The 19,598-nt window shown below is 41.2% G+C and overlaps 1 protein-coding gene across 1 annotated transcript in view; it reads right to left on the minus strand.

The window, feature by feature from the left end:
• Positions 1–17,958, minus strand: part of EP300 (E1A binding protein p300) — an 83,801-nt gene extending 65,843 nt beyond the window's left edge. The window contains exons 1-2 of the mRNA XM_034987438.1: positions 17,826–17,958; positions 17,396–17,707 (exon numbers count right to left, since the gene is read on the minus strand). Of these exons, the coding sequence (XP_034843329.1) occupies positions 17,396–17,489 (94 nt within the window). The 5' untranslated portion in view covers positions 17,490–17,707; positions 17,826–17,958. The remainder of the gene's footprint in view (positions 1–17,395; positions 17,708–17,825) is intronic.
• Between the last annotated feature and the right edge of the window lie 1,640 nt (positions 17,959–19,598).

Genomic DNA, 19,598 nt, shown 5'->3' on the forward strand with positions numbered 1-19,598 from the left:
AAATAAATAAAAAATCTAAAAAAAAAAAAAAAAAAAAAAAAAACAGGGGCTATTTCCATTCTTTACCAAGTGCCTATCACAGTACCTGCCACAAAGCAAGTCCTTGATCTGAGTGAATTCACTTTTACCTGACCTCAGCCTACAGATCAGTTTCCCTTAACCAAAATCTCACTGGAATAGGATATAAAACCATGCCTAGTTCCTTCAACAACATACAAATCACCCCAAACCCAACAAAAAGAGGATGCAAATTATGGATTAACTCAGGGTTTCTCAATCTTGGCACTACTGAACATTTTGGGCTGGATTCTCCTCTGTTGTGGGTGAAGGGGAGATCGTCCTGTGAACTTTAAGATAAGCAGCAGATCCTTGGTTTCTCTCAATGCCAGTAGTACCCCCACCCCGTTTGTGACAATCAAAGAATATCTCCAGAAATTACCAAATGTCCACTGGAGGGAAAAAACTGCCCTGGTTGATCTGTGGACAAACAGTATTAACTCATTATATAGATTGAGGTGTTGAGTTTTTTTCCCTTTTAATTCTCCAAGCAGTTTTCACATTAACAAGGCATAATTGGGTATTTAATAATTAGATATACTTGAATCAACAACTGATTATACTATTAAAAGATAGTCCATCCCTTGAAGACAAAATACCACTTAGTAATGATCTACTTGGTCCAATTAATCTTGGTTCCAAAGCCCACCTCTTCCTCTATGTGCCCTTCCTATTCTTAAGAGCATTCTATCATGGCACTGAAATTATCTGTGTGTCTCTCTCCCCTCCTCCCTGCTATCTCTTTCTACCACCACCCCTCACCCCACGCCTGCATCCAGACTGTAGCTTTTTGGGAAGGCTAAGTTTCACCACTTATACACCAACTCCCTGCCTAATGTCCAGCACACTTAAGCATCTGGTCATATTATAATTGCTCTGAATTGGGACACCTAGGTGGATCAGTTGGTTAAGCGTCCACCTTCAGCTCTCAGGTCAGGATCTCAGGGTCCTGGGATCAAGCCCCATATCAGGCTCCCTGCTCAGCGGGGAGCCTGCTTCTCCCTCTTCCTCTGCCACTCCCCCTGCTTGTGCTCTCTCACTCTCACTCTGTCAAATAAACAAAATCTATTTTAAAAAAAGAATGGGAAATTCTAATATATATGTAAAATATATATTAATATATATATTTGCTGTCAATCACATCCCAGGATCTCAGGGCATGATTCAGAATCCAGACTTTTACAGTATTATTCTTCCCTTTTGAAAAATCATTTTATGCTCCTCCATTATAAAAACTAAATGTGTCTTAGGTGTTTTGGAATACAAATAAGGTTTCAAATAAAATTTCCCTGATATCGGGACGCCTGGGTGCCTCAGTTGGTAAAGTGTCTGCCTTCAGCTCAGGTCATGATCCCAGGATCTTGGGATCATCAGGCTCCCTGCTCAGTGGGGAGCCTGCTTCTTCCTCTGCCTGCCGCTCCCCCTGCTTTGTGCTCTCTGACAAATAAATAAACAAAATCTTTTAAAAAAAATTTCCCTGATATCACTACTGAAAGACAACTGCTTAATATGTGGATATATTTCCTTCACTGTTTCCACTTACACAAGTCACAAAACTAAAATCATACATATTTTATGAACAATTTTGCATTCTACTTTCCCCCTGCAGTATACAAGGAAATATCCCATCATCTGCATAGTTTTAGTGTTGAACATTTAAGTAAAAAACAAAACAAAAAACAACAAAAAAACCCTCTGCTCACTTAGAAATTTTAAAAGCATACATATAAGTGAAAAGAGAAAATCGCAAAAGTAACATTTCAAAACTTAAATAAAAAATAAAGATAAAACCTGAGTTAAGTAGCCAAGTTATTATGTTAGAAAAAATAGCAGCAAGATAATCAAAGATAAAAGCAATTATCAACAGAAGAGAAAAATAGGGATACAACTGAGAGGGTATCAACAAAACGAGAAGTTGGTTCTTTGAAGAGTAATAAAAAATAAATTTCTGGGAAGGTTAAGGAAAAAAAAACAAAACAGAAAGCAATACAGCTAATCAGCTTCACACAAAAAAACTGAAGAGTCAAAAGTGGATACATTCCTGAGAAAATATTCATGAAACCTTAATCAAAAAGAAATTCTGTAGGATAAACGTCCTAGTTTCTGCAACAAATCAATGACATAAAAAGACAAATATAAAGGAATGGGAGGAGTTGTTTTAAGGATCCAACAACTAGGGGCGCCTGGGTGGCTCAGTCGTTAAGCGTCTGCCTTTGGCTCGGGTCGTGATCCCCGGGTCCTGATCCCCGGGTCCTGGGATCGAGCCCCGCATCAGGCTCCCTGCTCGGCGGGAGGCCTGCTTCTCCCTCACTCACCCCCCATGCTTGTGTTCCTGCTCTCGCTATCTTTCTGTCAAATAAATAAATAAAATCTTAAAAAAAAAAAAAATCCAACAACTAGACATATCTTGTTTGGAACCTGAAAATCAGCTATAAGAAAACACATTTTTAAAGAAGAGAATCAGGACGGGGCACCTAGGTGGCTCAGTCAGTCAAGCATCTGTGGTTTTCGCTCAGGTCATGTTCTCAGGGTCATGGGACTGAGCCCTGAGTTGGGCTCTGCGCTCAGCAAGGAAGTCCGCATGAGATTCTCTGTCCCTCCCTCTCCTTCTGCCCCTCCCCAGGCGCCACTCATATATCTCAAATAAATAAATAAATAAAATCTTAAAAAGAAAATCAGGAAAATTATATACGACTGAGTGGTGGGTAATATTAAATTATCAATTTTGGTGGGTGTGGTAATAGCATAGTTACTACGTTAAAACAAATCCTTTTAACTATGAGATACATATCGAAGTATTTCTGGTGAAATGACTTATCTGGGATTTGCTATAAAACACTCCAGCAAAAAAAGAAAGGAGGGAGCATGTATGTGTGTGCAAAAATAACTTGAAGTAACAGGCATATGGGAGTTCCTTTATACTATTCTATTAAATTGAAATTTACCATTTAAATAAGTTTAAAAGAAGGAGACATAGAGAGCCTATTATTACTATTAAAGGAATAGTCTGGGGGTGCCTCAGTGGTGTGGTCGGTTAAGTGTCCAATTCTTGGTTTCGGCTCAGGTCATGATCTTAGGGTCATGAGATCCAGCCGTGCATCAGGCTTCTGCCCAGGGAGGAGTCGGCTTGGGATTCTCCCTCCCTCTCCCCGTGCCCCTCCCCTGGTTCTCGCCCTCCCTCTCAAATAAACAAATCTTAAAAAAAAAGAAAAGAAAGAAAGAGTCTGTCTTAATCGTTGGTTAATCTTCCCATAAGGAAAACACCAGATCTAAATGTTTTTACAGGCATGTCCTACTGAACTTTCAAGTAAAAGACAAGTCAACCTCATACACACACTTCTAGAAAACAGAATACTCTAATCACATGGCCAGTACAAGAAAAGAAAATCATGAACGTAAGCAGAAATTCAAAAAAGAAAAAAACAAACACCAAAACCCACCCCCAAACAAAAACAAACCCCCAGCAAATCAAATTCATCAAGTGTCTTTAAAATGTACTGTAACGATCAAGTTGAGATAATGTCAGGAATCCAGGGGGGGAGGGGTTTGCATTAGAAGCCTAGAATATCTATAAGTCATTCATCATATTAACAAAGATTTCAATGGCTCTAAGAAAAGCACTGTATAAAATTCAATACCCAATCACACACCAAAAAACCCCAAACCAAAACAACAAAAAACTATAGCGATCAAGAAAGTGATGGGAACTTCCTTAAAGTGATAAAAAAAGGTTCCTTCCAAAAAAAACTGACAGCAAATATTCATTAATGGACCAACATCAAAAGTCTCTTTAGCATCAGAACAAGACAAAGATACCCATGACAAACACTCCTAATTCAATGTTGTACTGGAGAATCTAGCCAAAGTAATAATACAAGAAAAATTACACATTCAGTGCAATGCCAATCAAAATTCTAACAGTTTTTCAGGGAACCAGACAAGAGGGTTCTGAAGTACACACAGAAGAGCCTAGTTTCCACCTCTGTATAAGAGGAAAGTGCCTACTTCATAAGTTATTTGTTGAGTATTAAATGAGTTAATATGTATTTAAAATAGTGCCGACACATATTAAGCACCATGAAAATATTTTATCTATTATTATTCAATGGAATCATTACCCTATTAGAAGACAAAACAATCTTATAATAATGAGAAACTTTTTTTTTTTAAAGATTTTATTTATTTTTTAGAGAGCAAGCGAGAGAGAAACAGCATGAGAGGGGAGAGGGTCAGAGGGAGAAGCAGGCTCCCCGCTGAGCCGGGAGCCCGATGAGGGACTCGATCCCAGGACCCTGGGATCATGACCTGAGCCGAAGGCAGACGCTTAACCATCTGAGCCACCCAGGCGCCCTAATGAGAAACTTTTATCAGGCACTTTCAACGTGTCAGGGATTGTTCTTGGCACTTCAATAATTTTACTATTCCCACTAATCCTCTCAACAATATCAGAAGTAGGTAAGAGCCACATATATAGAATTCACTGAGGAGAAATCAACTTTAGTAATACAGAAGTCTTACTGGACTTTAGTAATACAGAAGTCTTACTGGAGACCCTAGAATCTTGAGGATTTTAACCTGTACTACAGCCAAACTTGCTCCATTTGATTGCTGCTTCATGTTTATGCAAAACATTTCACATCACATTACAAAGTTAAGCTCCATTGTGAAGCCAGACGGGAGGGTTTACATTGGTAGACCCTGAAAATAAAAGTTTAGGACTGTTCTTAGATCCACTCAGGTTTCAACTCAAAGACTGATTCCAATTCTCTTGTTTCCCAAGATGGCTCTCAATCAACTATGCACTTACTATCTTCTATCTTTTGTTATGGCTAAATATTTGTGTGCATCATTACTTCATTACCAAATTATGAGTATCTGAAGGATAAGGGTTGCATTTATTTTTTTTAAAAGATCTGAGAGAGAGAGAGAGCGCGCTCAAGTATGTGCATGGGGGAGGGGCAAAGGCAAAGATTCTCAAGCAGACTCCCTGCTGGATGTGGGGCCTCAACCCCACAACCCCAAGATCATGACCTGGGCCGAAATCAAGAGTCGAACGCTCAAGTGACTGAGCCACCCAGGCGCCCCAAGGGTTGTATTTAATAAATATTTACATTTCTCACAGGATCTAACGTAAGCTCACAGAATTAATGCTTTCAGCAATTCTAAAATTGCATATTGTAATTATTTATATCTGATTTGGTATTTGTAACTTAATAAAAGTTCTCTTACCTCTACTTAAAACATTTTCAACAGCTATACTGATTAAATTTGGAAGACTGTAAAAGTCATATATATACTTTGATTAAACAGACGCTATTATTTCATCTAATATCATTAACAGTCATCATTACTCCTAAGCTACTTTGTGTGCCTAAAAGCTGGACATTTATAATTCCTAAATGCCATCAGTTATCACCGTTACCTATAGCTTGGCACTGCTCAGGGAGTCTAAACCCAATTCTATAAGCTGACCTCATTTAGCAACTGTGAGCTCAAGTCACCCCTTCCATCAAGAGATAGTACAACTTTCTCTACTTCCCTCATGGAGTTTTATTGTTGTTGTTCTGTTTTTTGGGATAGGAAGAGTGTTAACTGAGAAAGGTAAACTCACACAGAAGATTCTGGTGTCCCTGGCTGAGTGATAGAGAATCTGAATGCCTGATGAGAAATTTCAGAACCTTCTGTCCAGAGGGAAGGGCCAGGATAACTTCCAGGGTGAGTCCTTAGCTACGACTTTGTCCTAAACAGCAAATGAAACCCATGGTCTAAAACTTGTTAGAAAAGCAAGTCCCAAACTAAAAGCAGTATGTATGAAGATGCAAGGGGAAAAAATAATTAAAAAATTTAATGTCACAATTTAGGAAATCCTACTGGATGGTGGATTTTAGTACTGACCAGTTTCAATTTCACGCTTGTTACTGAGCTCTTCAAGTTCTTCCTTTTCCTTTAAGGAAAGGGAAAAAAATGAAGGTTCAAATAAATCATCTTCTCAGGCCCCTATCTCAACTTGCCCTTCATAGGGATTAGTTCAGATCAGCTCAGTAAAATTTAGATGTTCGACAAACATGAGAAACCTAGAAGATCCCTTAACCTAAGAGTTCAGAATTTTTATTCTAAAGAGAAAATTGGTCTACTGAAGACTTTTAAGCAAAAGTCTGGTATGAACAAATTTGTATTTCTTAGAGCCCACTCAGGCAAACAAGATGAAGAATTAATTGGACAGACGTGTCTGGAGTCAGAGAGACTGGTTAGGAGGCTGCTGCTGGAGAAGTAACAAAAACTAGCAGTTGATCTGGAGCAGAAGTACTAAATGGGCAGAGGCATCAAAGATGCAAATTGAAAGAACTCTTTGTGACTATAGGTAGGGGATTAAGAAAAAAGACAAGAATGACGCCTAAGTTTCTGGGTTGGACGATCTAAAAGTATATAGGGGTTCTGTTATCCATAAGGGAAATCCAGAGGAATACATGGTGATGTAAGAAAAAAAGTCACTGTTAGACATTAAGGGGACCATCAGATATACAAATATTTAAGGGACAATAATCTTAACCATCAAAGGATGTTGAAACCCACCATTCCCCAAGCCCATCCACCAGGAACACTGTCCTGGAAACCAGGTTCCAAGAAGGAAATGTTAGTGGTGTCCCATGTTCCAGAGAGAATTTACTAAATGTAGATGTACTAGGAAGTATTTACTAATCTAGGAAAGAGTAGGTTCAGTGGAGTTGGAAAGAGCAAATGCCAGACTGCAGCAGACTGAGGAGGTAAGAAAGGAAAAGACAACAAGTATCTTTTCTAGATATTAAAGTAAACTCCTAAATACTTGTTTAATTGCCCCCTTTCTCTATGATTAGAAATTTATAAATCTGAAATTTATTCCATTGCCTTTTAAACTATCCTATGCCAAGTATCACAAAACAGTATCACAAACAACTGTTGAATGAACTCACACTATCTCCAATAAGACATTTCCTGCTTACTTTAAAAATTATCAACCAGTCAATATCATTAGCAGACGATTTCTACCAAATAGTTCACTGACAAGTTCCCAAATACCTTTAATGATGCTCAAGTACAAAATAACTTTGAGTAAAATATTTCTTCACCTGAGTGTACATTCAATCCAAACACAGTGATACAAATGTGACTGACAGGACAGATTTAAATGTGATTTGTAAAGTTTAGAATACATGAAGTATATCCAATGGACTAGGTATTTAGAAATGTGACAATCTAAACAAAAACGAATTTGGACTGAATATGTGGGAAACTAGTGTTGAGTCAAAACATCCTTTCATTATTACATACTGATTTTGTAGGTCACACTTGGTGTTTTCTATATTGCTATATCAATTTGGCCATATCTTGTAAAATGAATACTGACATCACTTAGCCTTTCCAAAAATCAAGATAAAGATGATTCCACAATATGTGAGAAACTAGATAAATACTACCCACCATGAAATATATAAATGAAGCATAACCTTCAAAATTAGAATTCTTAATACAATCCCAACACACTGCACTGTGCTGTGAGCATAAATAAGAGGCTTTTTTAAAAATTAATAATTACAATGTGAAACTTGAAATAATTTTGGCTCAAAAAATCTAATTCTGGGCGCCTAGGTGGCTCAGATGGTTAAGCGTCTGCCTTCGGCTCAGGTCATGATCCCAGGGTCCTGGGATCGAGTTCCGCATCGGGCTCTCTGCTCCTTGGGAGCCTGCTTCTCCCTCTGCCTCTCTCTGTCTCTCATGAATAAATAAATAAAATCTTTAAAAGAAAAAAAAATCTAATTCTACTGAATAGCACCTCTTCCCAGTTATACATTTTTTTCCTATATAAAAGGCTCAAACATTGTTTGTAACAGGCTTATTTTTGTGCTTCAGGTAAACTGAAGTCAAATAAAAACTCAGTTCTGCTCTTAAACTGTGCACATAAGCAAAATACCCATACTAATAACCATACTGTTCCAAAACTAGTAAATTCTCAAGTATCCACTTAGAAGACAGAACTCATCCATTGATTTTTTTTTTTTTTTTTTAGATTTTATTTGGCAGAGAGCGTGCGCACGCACGCCCACAGGCAGAGGGAGAGGGAGAAGCAGGCTCCCTACTGAGCAAGGAGCCAGATGAAGGGACCCTGGGATTATGACCTCGGCCGAAGGCAGACACTTAACAAACTGAGACACCCAGGCCCCTGATTCTGCTTTCATTTAGTTTTCTATAATGGTATTAAAATGTTTTTTAAAAAACGAACATTCCAGATCTCAAAACCTTTCCTTCCTCTAACCCAGTGGTGAGGCCAGAGGATTAAGTAGGAGCAGGACAGGTGAAGAGTGGAGAGAAAGAAAATGGGATGCGTACCACCTAAAGCTCAACCAGTTCAGCAACTGCAAGAATTACAAGTAGAGAGAGCAAAGCGAGTGATGAGGTGGGAAGAGATCAGAATGCTCAGAGCCCCTATTCCAGGTGAGGGATCTGGGATTTTAAAAAAATAAGGATGGAAATGAAAGTCAAATCTATATAACTTCAATAAATCTGGTAACAGTTTGGCTAGACATTGACAATATATAACAAAGATCTCTCATTCTTACTGGTTTAGGGCACTTCCTACATTATTAACTCAGCTTTTTGGGGTGCTTAAAAAGCATGACATTTTAGGGGCACCTGGATGGCTCAGTCGGTTAAAAGGCTGCCTTCAGCTCGGGTCATGATCCCGGAGTCCCGGGATCCAACCCCACATCGGGCTCCCTGCTCAGCGAAGAGCCTGCTTCTCCCTCTGCCCCTCACCCCACTTGTGCACTCTCTCTCAAATAAATATCTTAAAAAAAAAAAAAAAGCAGCATGACATTTTAGATACAGTCTTTAAAATGAGGCAAATTTGCAAACTTCATGAAATAATTAGGTTGAAACAACTTTCCTAACCTTCATTCAGTGATTTAAAAACAGTATTTTGATACTCTGCAGACGTAGAACTAATCTAATCACAAACAACCCACCTATCAAGGAAAGAAAGATGCACAAACACCTAAAACTACTTCTGAAAGAAAGAAAATTAAATGAAATATCCATGCTGGAAAAACAGATATGACTTCTAATACTTTTCAAGAAAACTGGAAACAATTTGTGATTTTACATACAAACTTGGATTGAAGATGATCATCAATATTAGATTATACAGGATCACACAGCTATGCATGTTATCAAGTGTTGAATTTTGAAATCCAATAGAGTCAAAGGGCAGAAGTGCAAGCAAATTTCAAAATATGCATTCTTAACATTGTCCTGCAACGATGACATCAAAAGGTGTACTTATACTTTGGCAAGTGATTGACTTGAAGTTGCCTCTTAACCCCAACACATTTAAGTTAGGTCTTAAAATTTAAACAGAGATGAAGTGCTATAACTGATCAAATGTGTGACCTTGCCCCACTTTTAGGAGTTTTATATTGACTATCTGCCTTGCTCTTTATTAATATGGTGACACTTCTTCACATGAAATTAACTAAAAGGTGAGGTGATTTATCAAAATCCCACCTTAAAAATCAACTCAATGACATGTTTATATTAAACCTAAACTGCATGTTCACTTAACTACCACTGATCATTTCTTGATTTTGAGTAGTGGTAACATCTTGGGAGAAGCTTTGTGGTGAGTATAAGATTCGTTTGCTTGACTGGGGTTAGTTCTGAGGGAATGAAATGCCTATAGGGGATCCTACGTGATACAGCTATCATAGCATCTCTCCAAAAAACAAAACCAAAAACATTTCTAAAGACTGCATATCTGCAAAGAAAAAGGAGAGAGTGAATTGTTTGAGTTATCTGCTGTTATTCTCTACATTTAGGACAACTGGTAAACAAAACTTGGACCTTAAAAAAATAAACAATTCACATCAATAATTACAGTCTACCAAAAACTCCCAAGGCAAATGGAAGTGCACTTCAAAAGATAAATGACATACCCCTAGTCTTCGGGCCATTAGGTGCTCTCCTTGCTACTGATCCTGTACCGTGTCACCAGAATTAGTCTTCCCCTTTTCTCTGACCGTGTCATTCTCTTGTTCATAAAACTTTTATCCTGATGGTAAGAAACGTCAAACTCCTTACTACATTTCTGTCTTTTCATAATAGGACACCAAAATCCTTTCCCATCTGTCTCACATAAAAACATACACCATAGTCTGATTCCAGCCACATTAGAACCACCTGTATTTGTTAAACAGAAATACTCTTCCGGGGAGCCTGGGTGGCTCAGTCGTTAGGCGTCTGCCTTCGGCTCAGGTCATGATCCCAGGATCCTGGGGTCGAGTCCTGCATCGGGCTCCCTACTTAGGGGGAAGCCCGCTTCTCCCTCTCCCACTCCCCCTGCTTGTGTTCCCTCTCTCGCTGTGTCTCTGTCAAATAAATCTTAAAAAAAAAAAAAGAAATACTCTTCCAATTTTCTCTACTTCTAAGGTAAGTTATCTTCAAGTTCTCCTCTGTTCAACTTTCCCTCTGCAGTTTTCCCTCAGTTCTCCAAACACACCCTGTCAGAAACAATCCCTATCCTCTACTTTTATCCCCAACTTTTTAGAATACTTATCAGAGTATAACTCACAGGAAAATTGTGTGGACATGTATACCAACCCCACCAGATCCTAAATGCTTTGAGAGCAAAAAGTGCAACCTTGATTCATTTTTAAACTTCCAAGTGTCTAATAATTGATGTTTGGTAATTAATGTTTGTTGGCTGAAAGGAGAGAAAGACACACCAAATGAAAACAGTGACTACTCAACTCAGGAGAATCACACAACTTCAAAATGTTCACAATTTAACTCATCACAACCCCTCCCCACCACATCCATACACAAATACTTCACTTCCTACGTTTGCTATCTTAGAAAATGGCAACCTCACCAACCCAGCTGCCCAAACTTGAAACTTGGGAATTACCCTTGATCCCTCTATCACAAAATCCTAATGAGTAATTAATCACCAAGTTCTGCTGGTCACCCACTTTCCTCAAATCTTTTCACTGCTTTCCATCTACTAGTTCAGGCCACCCTCATCACAGCTGGAATCCTAAAACAGCCATCTCTCTGGTCTCCCTGTTTCATATTTTCCCCTGTTCCTTTCCAAAGCATTCCTCACTTTAGTCAATCATCAAGGTACAATTATGCCCCATCCATTTAAAAGAGCTAAAATGGGGAGCGCCTGGGTGGCTCAATGCGTTAAGTGTCTGCCTTTGGCTCAGGTCATGATCTCAGGGTCCTGGGATGGAGCCCTCTGTCGGGCTCCTCGCTCAGTGGGGAGCCTGCTTCTCCCTCCCCCTGCTGCTCCTCAATTGTGCACGTGCGCATGCACATGCAATTGCTTTCTGTCAAATAAGTAAAAATCTTTTGAAAAAGAGCTGAAATGGAAAATCTAAACTCCAGTATTATAAGCAAAAAAACCCGAAAAAAGTATTATAAGCCAAGCATAACTGGCTCCATACTCACCTCTATGATTGTATTTCTTGCTATCCCCCCAGTCAGATGGAACTTAATAGGTTCCCTGAACAGGCCATACTCTTGTTCCCAGCCTGGGCTCACTCTCATGAACACTATATTCTATCCTTCAGATCTCAAGATCAGACATCAATTCCTCAAAGACAGCAACCAGAGGAACAGTAGTTACAGGTTATAGGCCCTCCTATTTCTCCCACTGTACACAGTACTTCCCAAATACAACGCTGGTCACATCAGTCTTGAATGTCACTCTCATCCCCTTATCTATGAGCAATGGGAAGGAAGGGTCCATATCTATCTTGATTACCAGAGTATTCCCTGCACTGAGGATAAATGCCTAATATACAGAAAATGTTGGTCCAATACAGATGAATGCCAGCTTGTCAACTCTTCTAAGCCAGTATTTTTCAAATTGTGGGTCACAAGCCAATAGTGGGTCATGAAATCAATACAGTGGGTCACAACCAGCACTTAAAAAAAAAAAAGAAACAAACATAATAGAAAACACCAGAGTATATTACAGATAGTAAGGATAAGTAGTTTGTCCGCTTGCTGAGGTAGCGTCTCTAGTTCTCCATATAAAATGTAGTTCTTATGGGGTGTGGTCAAAAAAATCTGAAAAGCACTGCACTGCTTCTTTTCTTCTCCCTCTTCCTTTTTAAAAAAGTCTTTTAAGACCCAGTAAGCAAACAGAAAATAGAAAAAGTAGTGCTCAATCACACAGTTCTTTAGCAAAAAGCCATTCTAACTTGAGCATTTCCAGTAAGAATAATCCTTCTGATTTCTCACGCTTTAAATACGTGATTTCCATTTTAATTACTTACATATACAAGACACCCTATATGACAGTACATATAGTACTTCTACTTTTATTTTAGTCTCCGCTACCATATTCTTACTCTTCAGAAACTTAATCTTTGAGATCTATTGGCTAACTTGCACCATAAGCTTTACTTCTTAGACTACTACTACTCTCTGAACTTCATGAACTTGGCTTTCTCTTTATCCAATCTATCTATAAATCCATTAAAAAATCTACCACTGCTTTGTTGTTGCCATATATTTAGCCAGTAAGGTTAAAAACTGTCAACACAATGAGCACATACTACACTGCAGCAAGCACTCTATCCTAAACATTTGACAAAGGGAATTTTCGTTTATTCCTCACCACAATCCTGTAGGGTGGGTACTGCAGGTGAGGAAGCTGAGAGAGGTTAAGTAACTGGCCCAAGGTTCACAGTTAAAAAGGCACGTCTGGGATCAGAACTCTAAAGTAGTGTCTCCAAAAACCCCTTTTCTTAACCGCTCACGTTTTTTCCCAGGAGTTTTAGTTTTCGTTCTCTCTCTCAACTAAATTACTCCTAATTGCCTTTTGAAGCATTTATAAAATAAGATCTATATCTAAAAACAAAGGATATCTAAACTGTTCAGGAGAAGCTTAATAATATTTATTCTCTTAAACCTGTGAGAAAAAAAAGACAACAACAACAAAAAAAACCTGTGAGAACTGAGCAATAAAAAATTTCCTACCAAAACTTCAGAAGAAAACTAACACCCATCACATGAAAAAATGACCTGCAAAATTTAATGTTTTAAAATTTTTACACTTGGTATAATTTAAGTTTCAATTTGCCCATTAATTTCTCTAATGTTTGCCACACTAAAAAAATTCAACTTCGGAAATTCTCAAAGAAGAAACCCTAAAATCACAAAATACACACAAAACAAGCATATCTTATTTTTCTATTAATTGTTGGCTGTTATGAATTGGCAGAACAGCTCCTGAACTGTTTTTGTAAATACACCAGGAAGAGGTATTTTGCACTCCCACTTGTATCTGCAACATTCTTCCTACTCTTTTTTTTTTCCCTTTCCTATTTACCACTTAATGTCCCTACAAACACCACTAGGCACTTATTTTCAATTTCTTGTTTCAATTTATCTCACTTTTTATAGAACAGACTAAGGAGAAGGTGGAAAAGCAAAGTAAAACAGAAAATAATGCGAAAAGGCAACCAAAGGCAGAAACCGTTTCCTCTCTCTCCATTACACATTCACTGGACATGCCAATACATTTCTTACGTCTGTGACAGACACGAATTTCTGCTGGAAAAGGGCACCCACACTGTATGTAACAAGTACAAGATTGACAATTTAACAAAAGTCACTATCTCACTATCAACCACATACAGCCTTCTTGAAGCCCTATAAATGAACTTACAAAGCCTTGAGAATAAGCAACTGCCAGAGCTCAAGGCACTTAATAAAATGCTTTGCAACATTAACACTGAGGTCAGCAATACCTCATTGGACCAAGGAGCCATAACCGAAAAACTCCAGGAGAACTCGAATATAAACATGCCTGCCTTAAAAATAAAATTAAAACACAGTATCATAGGTTTAAGAGCTGAAAAAGAAATGGCCACCAAAAATATTCTGGTTAGGATAATAAACCATTAATCCACAGTAGTGTTTTGAGAAAGTATAACTGACATTAAAAAAAAATCCTTGCCACTTCTCTATTATGTATATTAATCTAGTGGTCAAAATAATATATTTTATATCCTATCTGCCCTGTTCCTTTGAAGTGAAAAACAGGGATAAAATCCAAGCCAATTCTGACACGAATACACAGAACTACAAAACTGGTACCAAGGCCAGAAAGATCGTTACTTAATATGCCAGATCCTAACGCTGCCATCCATCTTTCCAGAGTCTGTTCTTTCAATGCATATAGCATTAAGTGTTTACAAAGCAGTGACAGAACATATCCAATGAACAATGAAGGCAACTATATCATCCTCATCAAGCCCATTGCACATATTATTACCAGAAATAGGTTCAAGAAATATTTTCAGGACTTACCTGTTAACTTTCTTGGTCAATAATTTTACCAAAATATTTCTACAAATGGTTTTTATAATCTTTTTTTTTTTGGGTGGAGAACATAAAGTTATTTTATTTATCAAATAGTTTTGGCCTAACCATACCAAGTTAAAATTTTCAATGGATCAAGTACAAATATTGAAACAGGAACATAAAGATGCAAAAGCTAAAAAATTAAGTCTCTCCCTCCCCATTCCAACACATAAAACTTGAACTTAATTCAAGTTATTTGAATCAATCTGGAATGTTTTAGAAGAATCTTTGACATCTCATTAAGAAGTCATTTTTATTCTGCATCAGTGGCTAACCTTAAAAATTCAGAAGTTGGAATTTAAACACTAATTTGTTTTAACATGTTAGACTGTCAACCCAATTGGGCTCCAGTTTTCTTTCCTATACAACTGGAACATGCCAACACTCTTGGTAGGTACACTTAACACTACTAAAATCACAAGTCCTGATCATTAAAAAAAAAAAAAAGTTTCTGATGTCTAGAATGTTGGGATCATTTTGACCCAGTTCTAGATAAAATTCATAATCAATTACCAAAAAACAACTTACTTTCACATTTATAAAATATCCAGGTAATAACCCAAAAGTACACAGAAAAGTTACATGTTTGAAAACTTAAAGTTTTAAGAAGTGAAGTGTCTCTGTTAAAAGTTCCCTGACAACTTATACTACACACTGCTGCCTGCAAAAAGAAAAATAAAAAATCATCAACTTGAATTATGTTCACAATGGGACAGTATTTTCTTTATAACTACCTCCCTCCATCCTCCCCCGCCAAAACCCATACTGATTAGGATTAAAAACTGACACCGAAGAATTCCTAGAGTACAATCTTAATGGGGGCAGGAGGGATCAACTCTTCATCACAAAATTTAGAGAAAGGTAACTAATACTAAGATAAACTCTTAGTACTAAAATTGAGTTCATCTCAATGTTGAGGGTTTTTTACTCTAAAAACCCACCTGATACATTTAGGACTCTCTTAATTATCCAAAGATATTTCAAGTAGCAAAATAGTTTTTGTATACTGGACAGGTGAGACACTACTAAAATGAGTTAGCTAAAGTTGCCAAGTACACAGATCAAATATGGAGAAGGCAGTAGTGCATTGAATAGAGGTGTCTGAACAACAGCAGAGCGCACTCTCCCTTCAGGCCTTGCATTACTCCAAGAGTAAGCTGCTCAAATCAGGAGTCATCAAAATGACACACATTAAAGAAGTTTTCTCTACAATATCCCAAGTCTCTAGTGAACTCAAATGTAAAATCCATTACCACATTACACAAAAATTAAAGAAATAACACAAAAACATACAGGCAGAAATATGTCTAAAGGTGATTCGAAAATCCTTCGGAACATTTTAGTAAGTGCAAAGGAATATGATACTCGATATGTGTAACAGTTCTAAGGAAAAAAGGCAAGTAAGAGAAAAAAAAAATCTGTGAAGACTACAGAAAGTTAAAGGAATAAGAATAGATCAAAGTTCTTGCATTGCCAATTTTACAAGTCTGAAGTGAAAAACTACAAGAAAACTGCAAAAATCCTCAATCTTTGCAGGTTATCTTAAACTCATGACACATTTTTCTTATAAAAGCAAAGAATCCAAAGCATTTGCCTTATCCTTACATTTTCACCCTCTGAAACGAAGCCTGCTTAGAAACATGCTTTAAAAGTTCTCTACAAACTCATAGGGTACATTTAACTCCATTATGCACTCTCACTGGCAGATGGAGGGATGACGCGGAGTTAAAGAGATGCTCCGTAGTAAGGGGGAACATCTTGTGGACTGTCAGATGGCCAACCATTCTTCCTCTTCATTATCCTGGCACCTCAAACAACTAAGACAGCAAAAGAGAAGGTCGGTGGCCATCAAGACAGCACCAAACTAATTGTAAGAAGGGGATGATGGAGGTAAGTCTCCCTGAATTTCCCTTGACAAAAGGGCTGGTCCACAACTGAGTGAAGTTGAGAATGGTAGAGCTTTTCTACGCTGAAATATGGATCTCCAAGTATGTTTAAAGCATAAAAAACAACAACAACAACAAAACACAAAAACACACAAATACAGTACCTTACGCACATTTCAAACTTTTGTACGATCAGTCTATGTTTGCAGTTCATGACTGGGACCCTTACAACTCCTAATTTTGATTTCCAAGTACATAACTCCACACAATTGGTTATCTCCACCGCCCCCCCCAAAAGAGAAAGTGACTACAAACTGCAAAGAAAATGCCTCTGCTCTCTCCCAACCTAAAACCCCCGAGTTTCAGACATTTTGGTCTCAGACCAAAGAAATGGGAGATGTAAAATGAACTGCGCTCCATATTGATTCTTAAGGCAAATAAAAAAGGGGGGGGGGAGCTAGGAATGGTAGGTAAAATAATTCGAACCAAATTTCAGCTTTGACGTTAAAGCTAACGTCAAACCTGAAATCCTGGATCACACATAACACACAAATAAAAATCAAGATTTTTTACTCTCATCCTCAACGGAACATCTTGTGCAAAAAAGAGAAAACCTTGAAAAGAGTGGAAAGTAGAGAAAACAGAGTAAGTGCAATCGAGGAGAAAGGATTCGCAATTCCTCATTTCTCAACAACAAAAAATTCAAAGCAAAATTGCATAAAAAGCCCTTACACACAAATGCACTGGCATTTCAAAAATTAAACTGCATGGCAGCAACAATAAAAGCTATTTCCATAGCACCACTCAAGAGCTCTAATTCCAGAACACACACCGATATGACATAGTGTTGCAACGAATGTATTAGGAAGCAAAGAAAATGGTTGGGCTACTGGACGTCTTCGACCAGCTCATTCAAACACCTTTAAAATTAATCAAGAAGCAGAGAACCAAGAAGAGAAAAAAAGGAAAATATGAAAGAGGAAAGGTGCACCGAGCAAAAAAGATTAAGGGGGATGTGGAAGGCCAGGGCTCCCGGGACTAACCTGTGCCATCGCTGGCCGACGCCGAGAGGGCCGGAGATGAGAGTTTAGGCCGCTTGGCTGAAGGCGGCCCCGGTTCCACCACATTCTCGGCCATTTTTAATTCTTTCGGAGATACAGGCGAGGAAAACGAGAATCCTCGGGAAATCTCTTCTTTGGCCAGGGCTCCCCGCCCCGCTCCCTGGGGTGGGCTTGGGGGGCTCCGCCGGCCCCCGAGGGGGGTGGGGGAAGTTCCTTTTTCTCTTCGCTGGGTCGCGGTGGCTGAAGAGGGATGCGGACTCGATAGAAAAGGTAGGGGCAAGTGCGAGGGGCCGGGCCTGCGCCCAGGCCCGGAGGAGGGCACAGGAGCACAAATCCGCCGAGCGCGTCCGCTGCGGCGAATTCCCGAGAACTCGCGGCTCTAGAGGCGCAGTCCCCGGCCCGCCACGGCCGGCCCCTGCCCAGCCGAGGTCTCTCGGAGCTCCGCCGCCGCCATCAGCCTCTTCCTCCTCGGCGCTGTCCTCCTCCTTCTCATCGCCACAAGGAGGCGGGGGCGAAAAGGGGGGAGAGGAGGAGGCGACGAGAGACACTCACCTCCTCCCGGTGCCCCCTCCCGGACCTGCGCCCCCACCCTCCGAGCCCTCCTCCTGCCGCCGCGCTCCGCGCCGCCGCCGCACCGGCCCCTAATGGCCGCAAAGAGCTCGCCTGAGCCGAGAGCCAGGCTGGCGCCGCCGCCTCACATCGCGCGGCGGGCGGCGGAGGCGCGGCGAGGACGCCGGGCGCGGAGCTCGCCGGTCCAGAGGGCCGAGGGGGCCGGGCCGAGCAGCGCCGCCCGCCCGCGCCGACGCCGAGCCCACCGAGGAGGCCCCGCTCCGGCGGGCGGCGCAGGCGGCCTCTCCTCGCGCCGCGCTCTCCCCCTTCACCCTCCTCTCCCGCGGCACAGAAATAAATACGGCCGCCGCTACGGCCCCCACCCCCGGCGACCAGGTGCCGGGAGCGCCCGCCCCCCGGGGCTCCGCTCGGGGCCGCCCTCGGCGGCGGGCGAAGGCGCCGCGGGGCGCGGGGTTATGTAATGGTCCCCCCTAGGCGTCGACGCCGGCCCGGCTGCCGGGCCGCGGTGGGGGTGTGTGCGGACGGGAGGGGGCTGGGGTCGCCTCAGCCCGTGCGCCCCGGGCCCCCTGCCACTGTCTCGGCCCCTGCCGCCTTTCTTCGGCCCGGCTCGCCTCCGCACTCTGGCTCCCGCAGTTCGCACTCAGCCCGGCGTCCCGCTTGCCCACTCTCGCCTGCTCCCTCTCGCCCTCTCTCCCCCCCAGCCTAGCACACAAACAAGATGGCGGCTGTTGTTTCTTCCCTCTGCCGAAACCTCCTTACAGGCTAGCGGTAGCAGCGGCGGCCGGAAATGAGCCAAGGGGGGGGGTGAAAAAAGGGGAGGGGTTGGGCCTCCGGAGGGAGGTGGCGAGGGGGCGGGGCCTGGGCCCGAGCCGCTCACACAATGGGGGAAGAGGACCCGGGGGGCGGGACCAGCTCCAATCACGGGATCCGCCCAAGGCCCCAACGCGGTTGGCGCTTCCGCAAACTCCCCCGGCGTCACCGGTGGCTCCCTTTAAAGGGGAGGACTTGGCGGCGGCGGGGGGCGGGGTTCAGGGCCAGCCTCGGGAATCTATTTTCAGTCGGTGGACACTTGCGGGGGAAGGTGCCTGTGTTGGGTCTCTGCGTAGGGGACCGGTGGGAACCGGGGGTGACGGAGCCCGGGAGCTGCGCCGGGGAAGACGCCAGGTTACCGCGCAGGTGGCCGAATAGGAGCGCCGTGGGGATGGCCCTGTATCCCGGGTCCTTGGGCGGCCAGTCTTCCGAACCCCGGTTGAATCAACCAGGCTGGGGGTACTCCGTCGTTGGCCCGTGTTCTCTCCTCCATCTCTTTCCCAGAGGGATCATCCAAAAATCACACTGATTATGAGTTGTTTCCCTTTTCTCCGAATTTTACAATTTGTTTTACAGTAAGCACATATTATTTTGATAATCAGGAAACAAAAATCGCAGCGGTGGGAAGACACTGTAGGACCAGACCTAAATTCGTTTCTTGCCCACCACGTGTCCACTCGCCCTTACCAGGTACCTCTCTCACCAAAGGAGACTTGAATCATTTTTCTGAATACATCTGAGACCTGAGGACATCTTATGGTACTTCTTTTCACCCACCCCCAATAGGCTAGCTCAACAAAAGACC

This window comes from Mirounga leonina, unplaced genomic scaffold, assembly GCF_011800145.1.
Source record: "Mirounga leonina isolate KUSES-001 unplaced genomic scaffold, KU_Mleo_1.0 Mir_418, whole genome shotgun sequence".
Lineage (NCBI taxonomy): Eukaryota > Metazoa > Chordata > Mammalia > Carnivora > Phocidae > Mirounga > Mirounga leonina.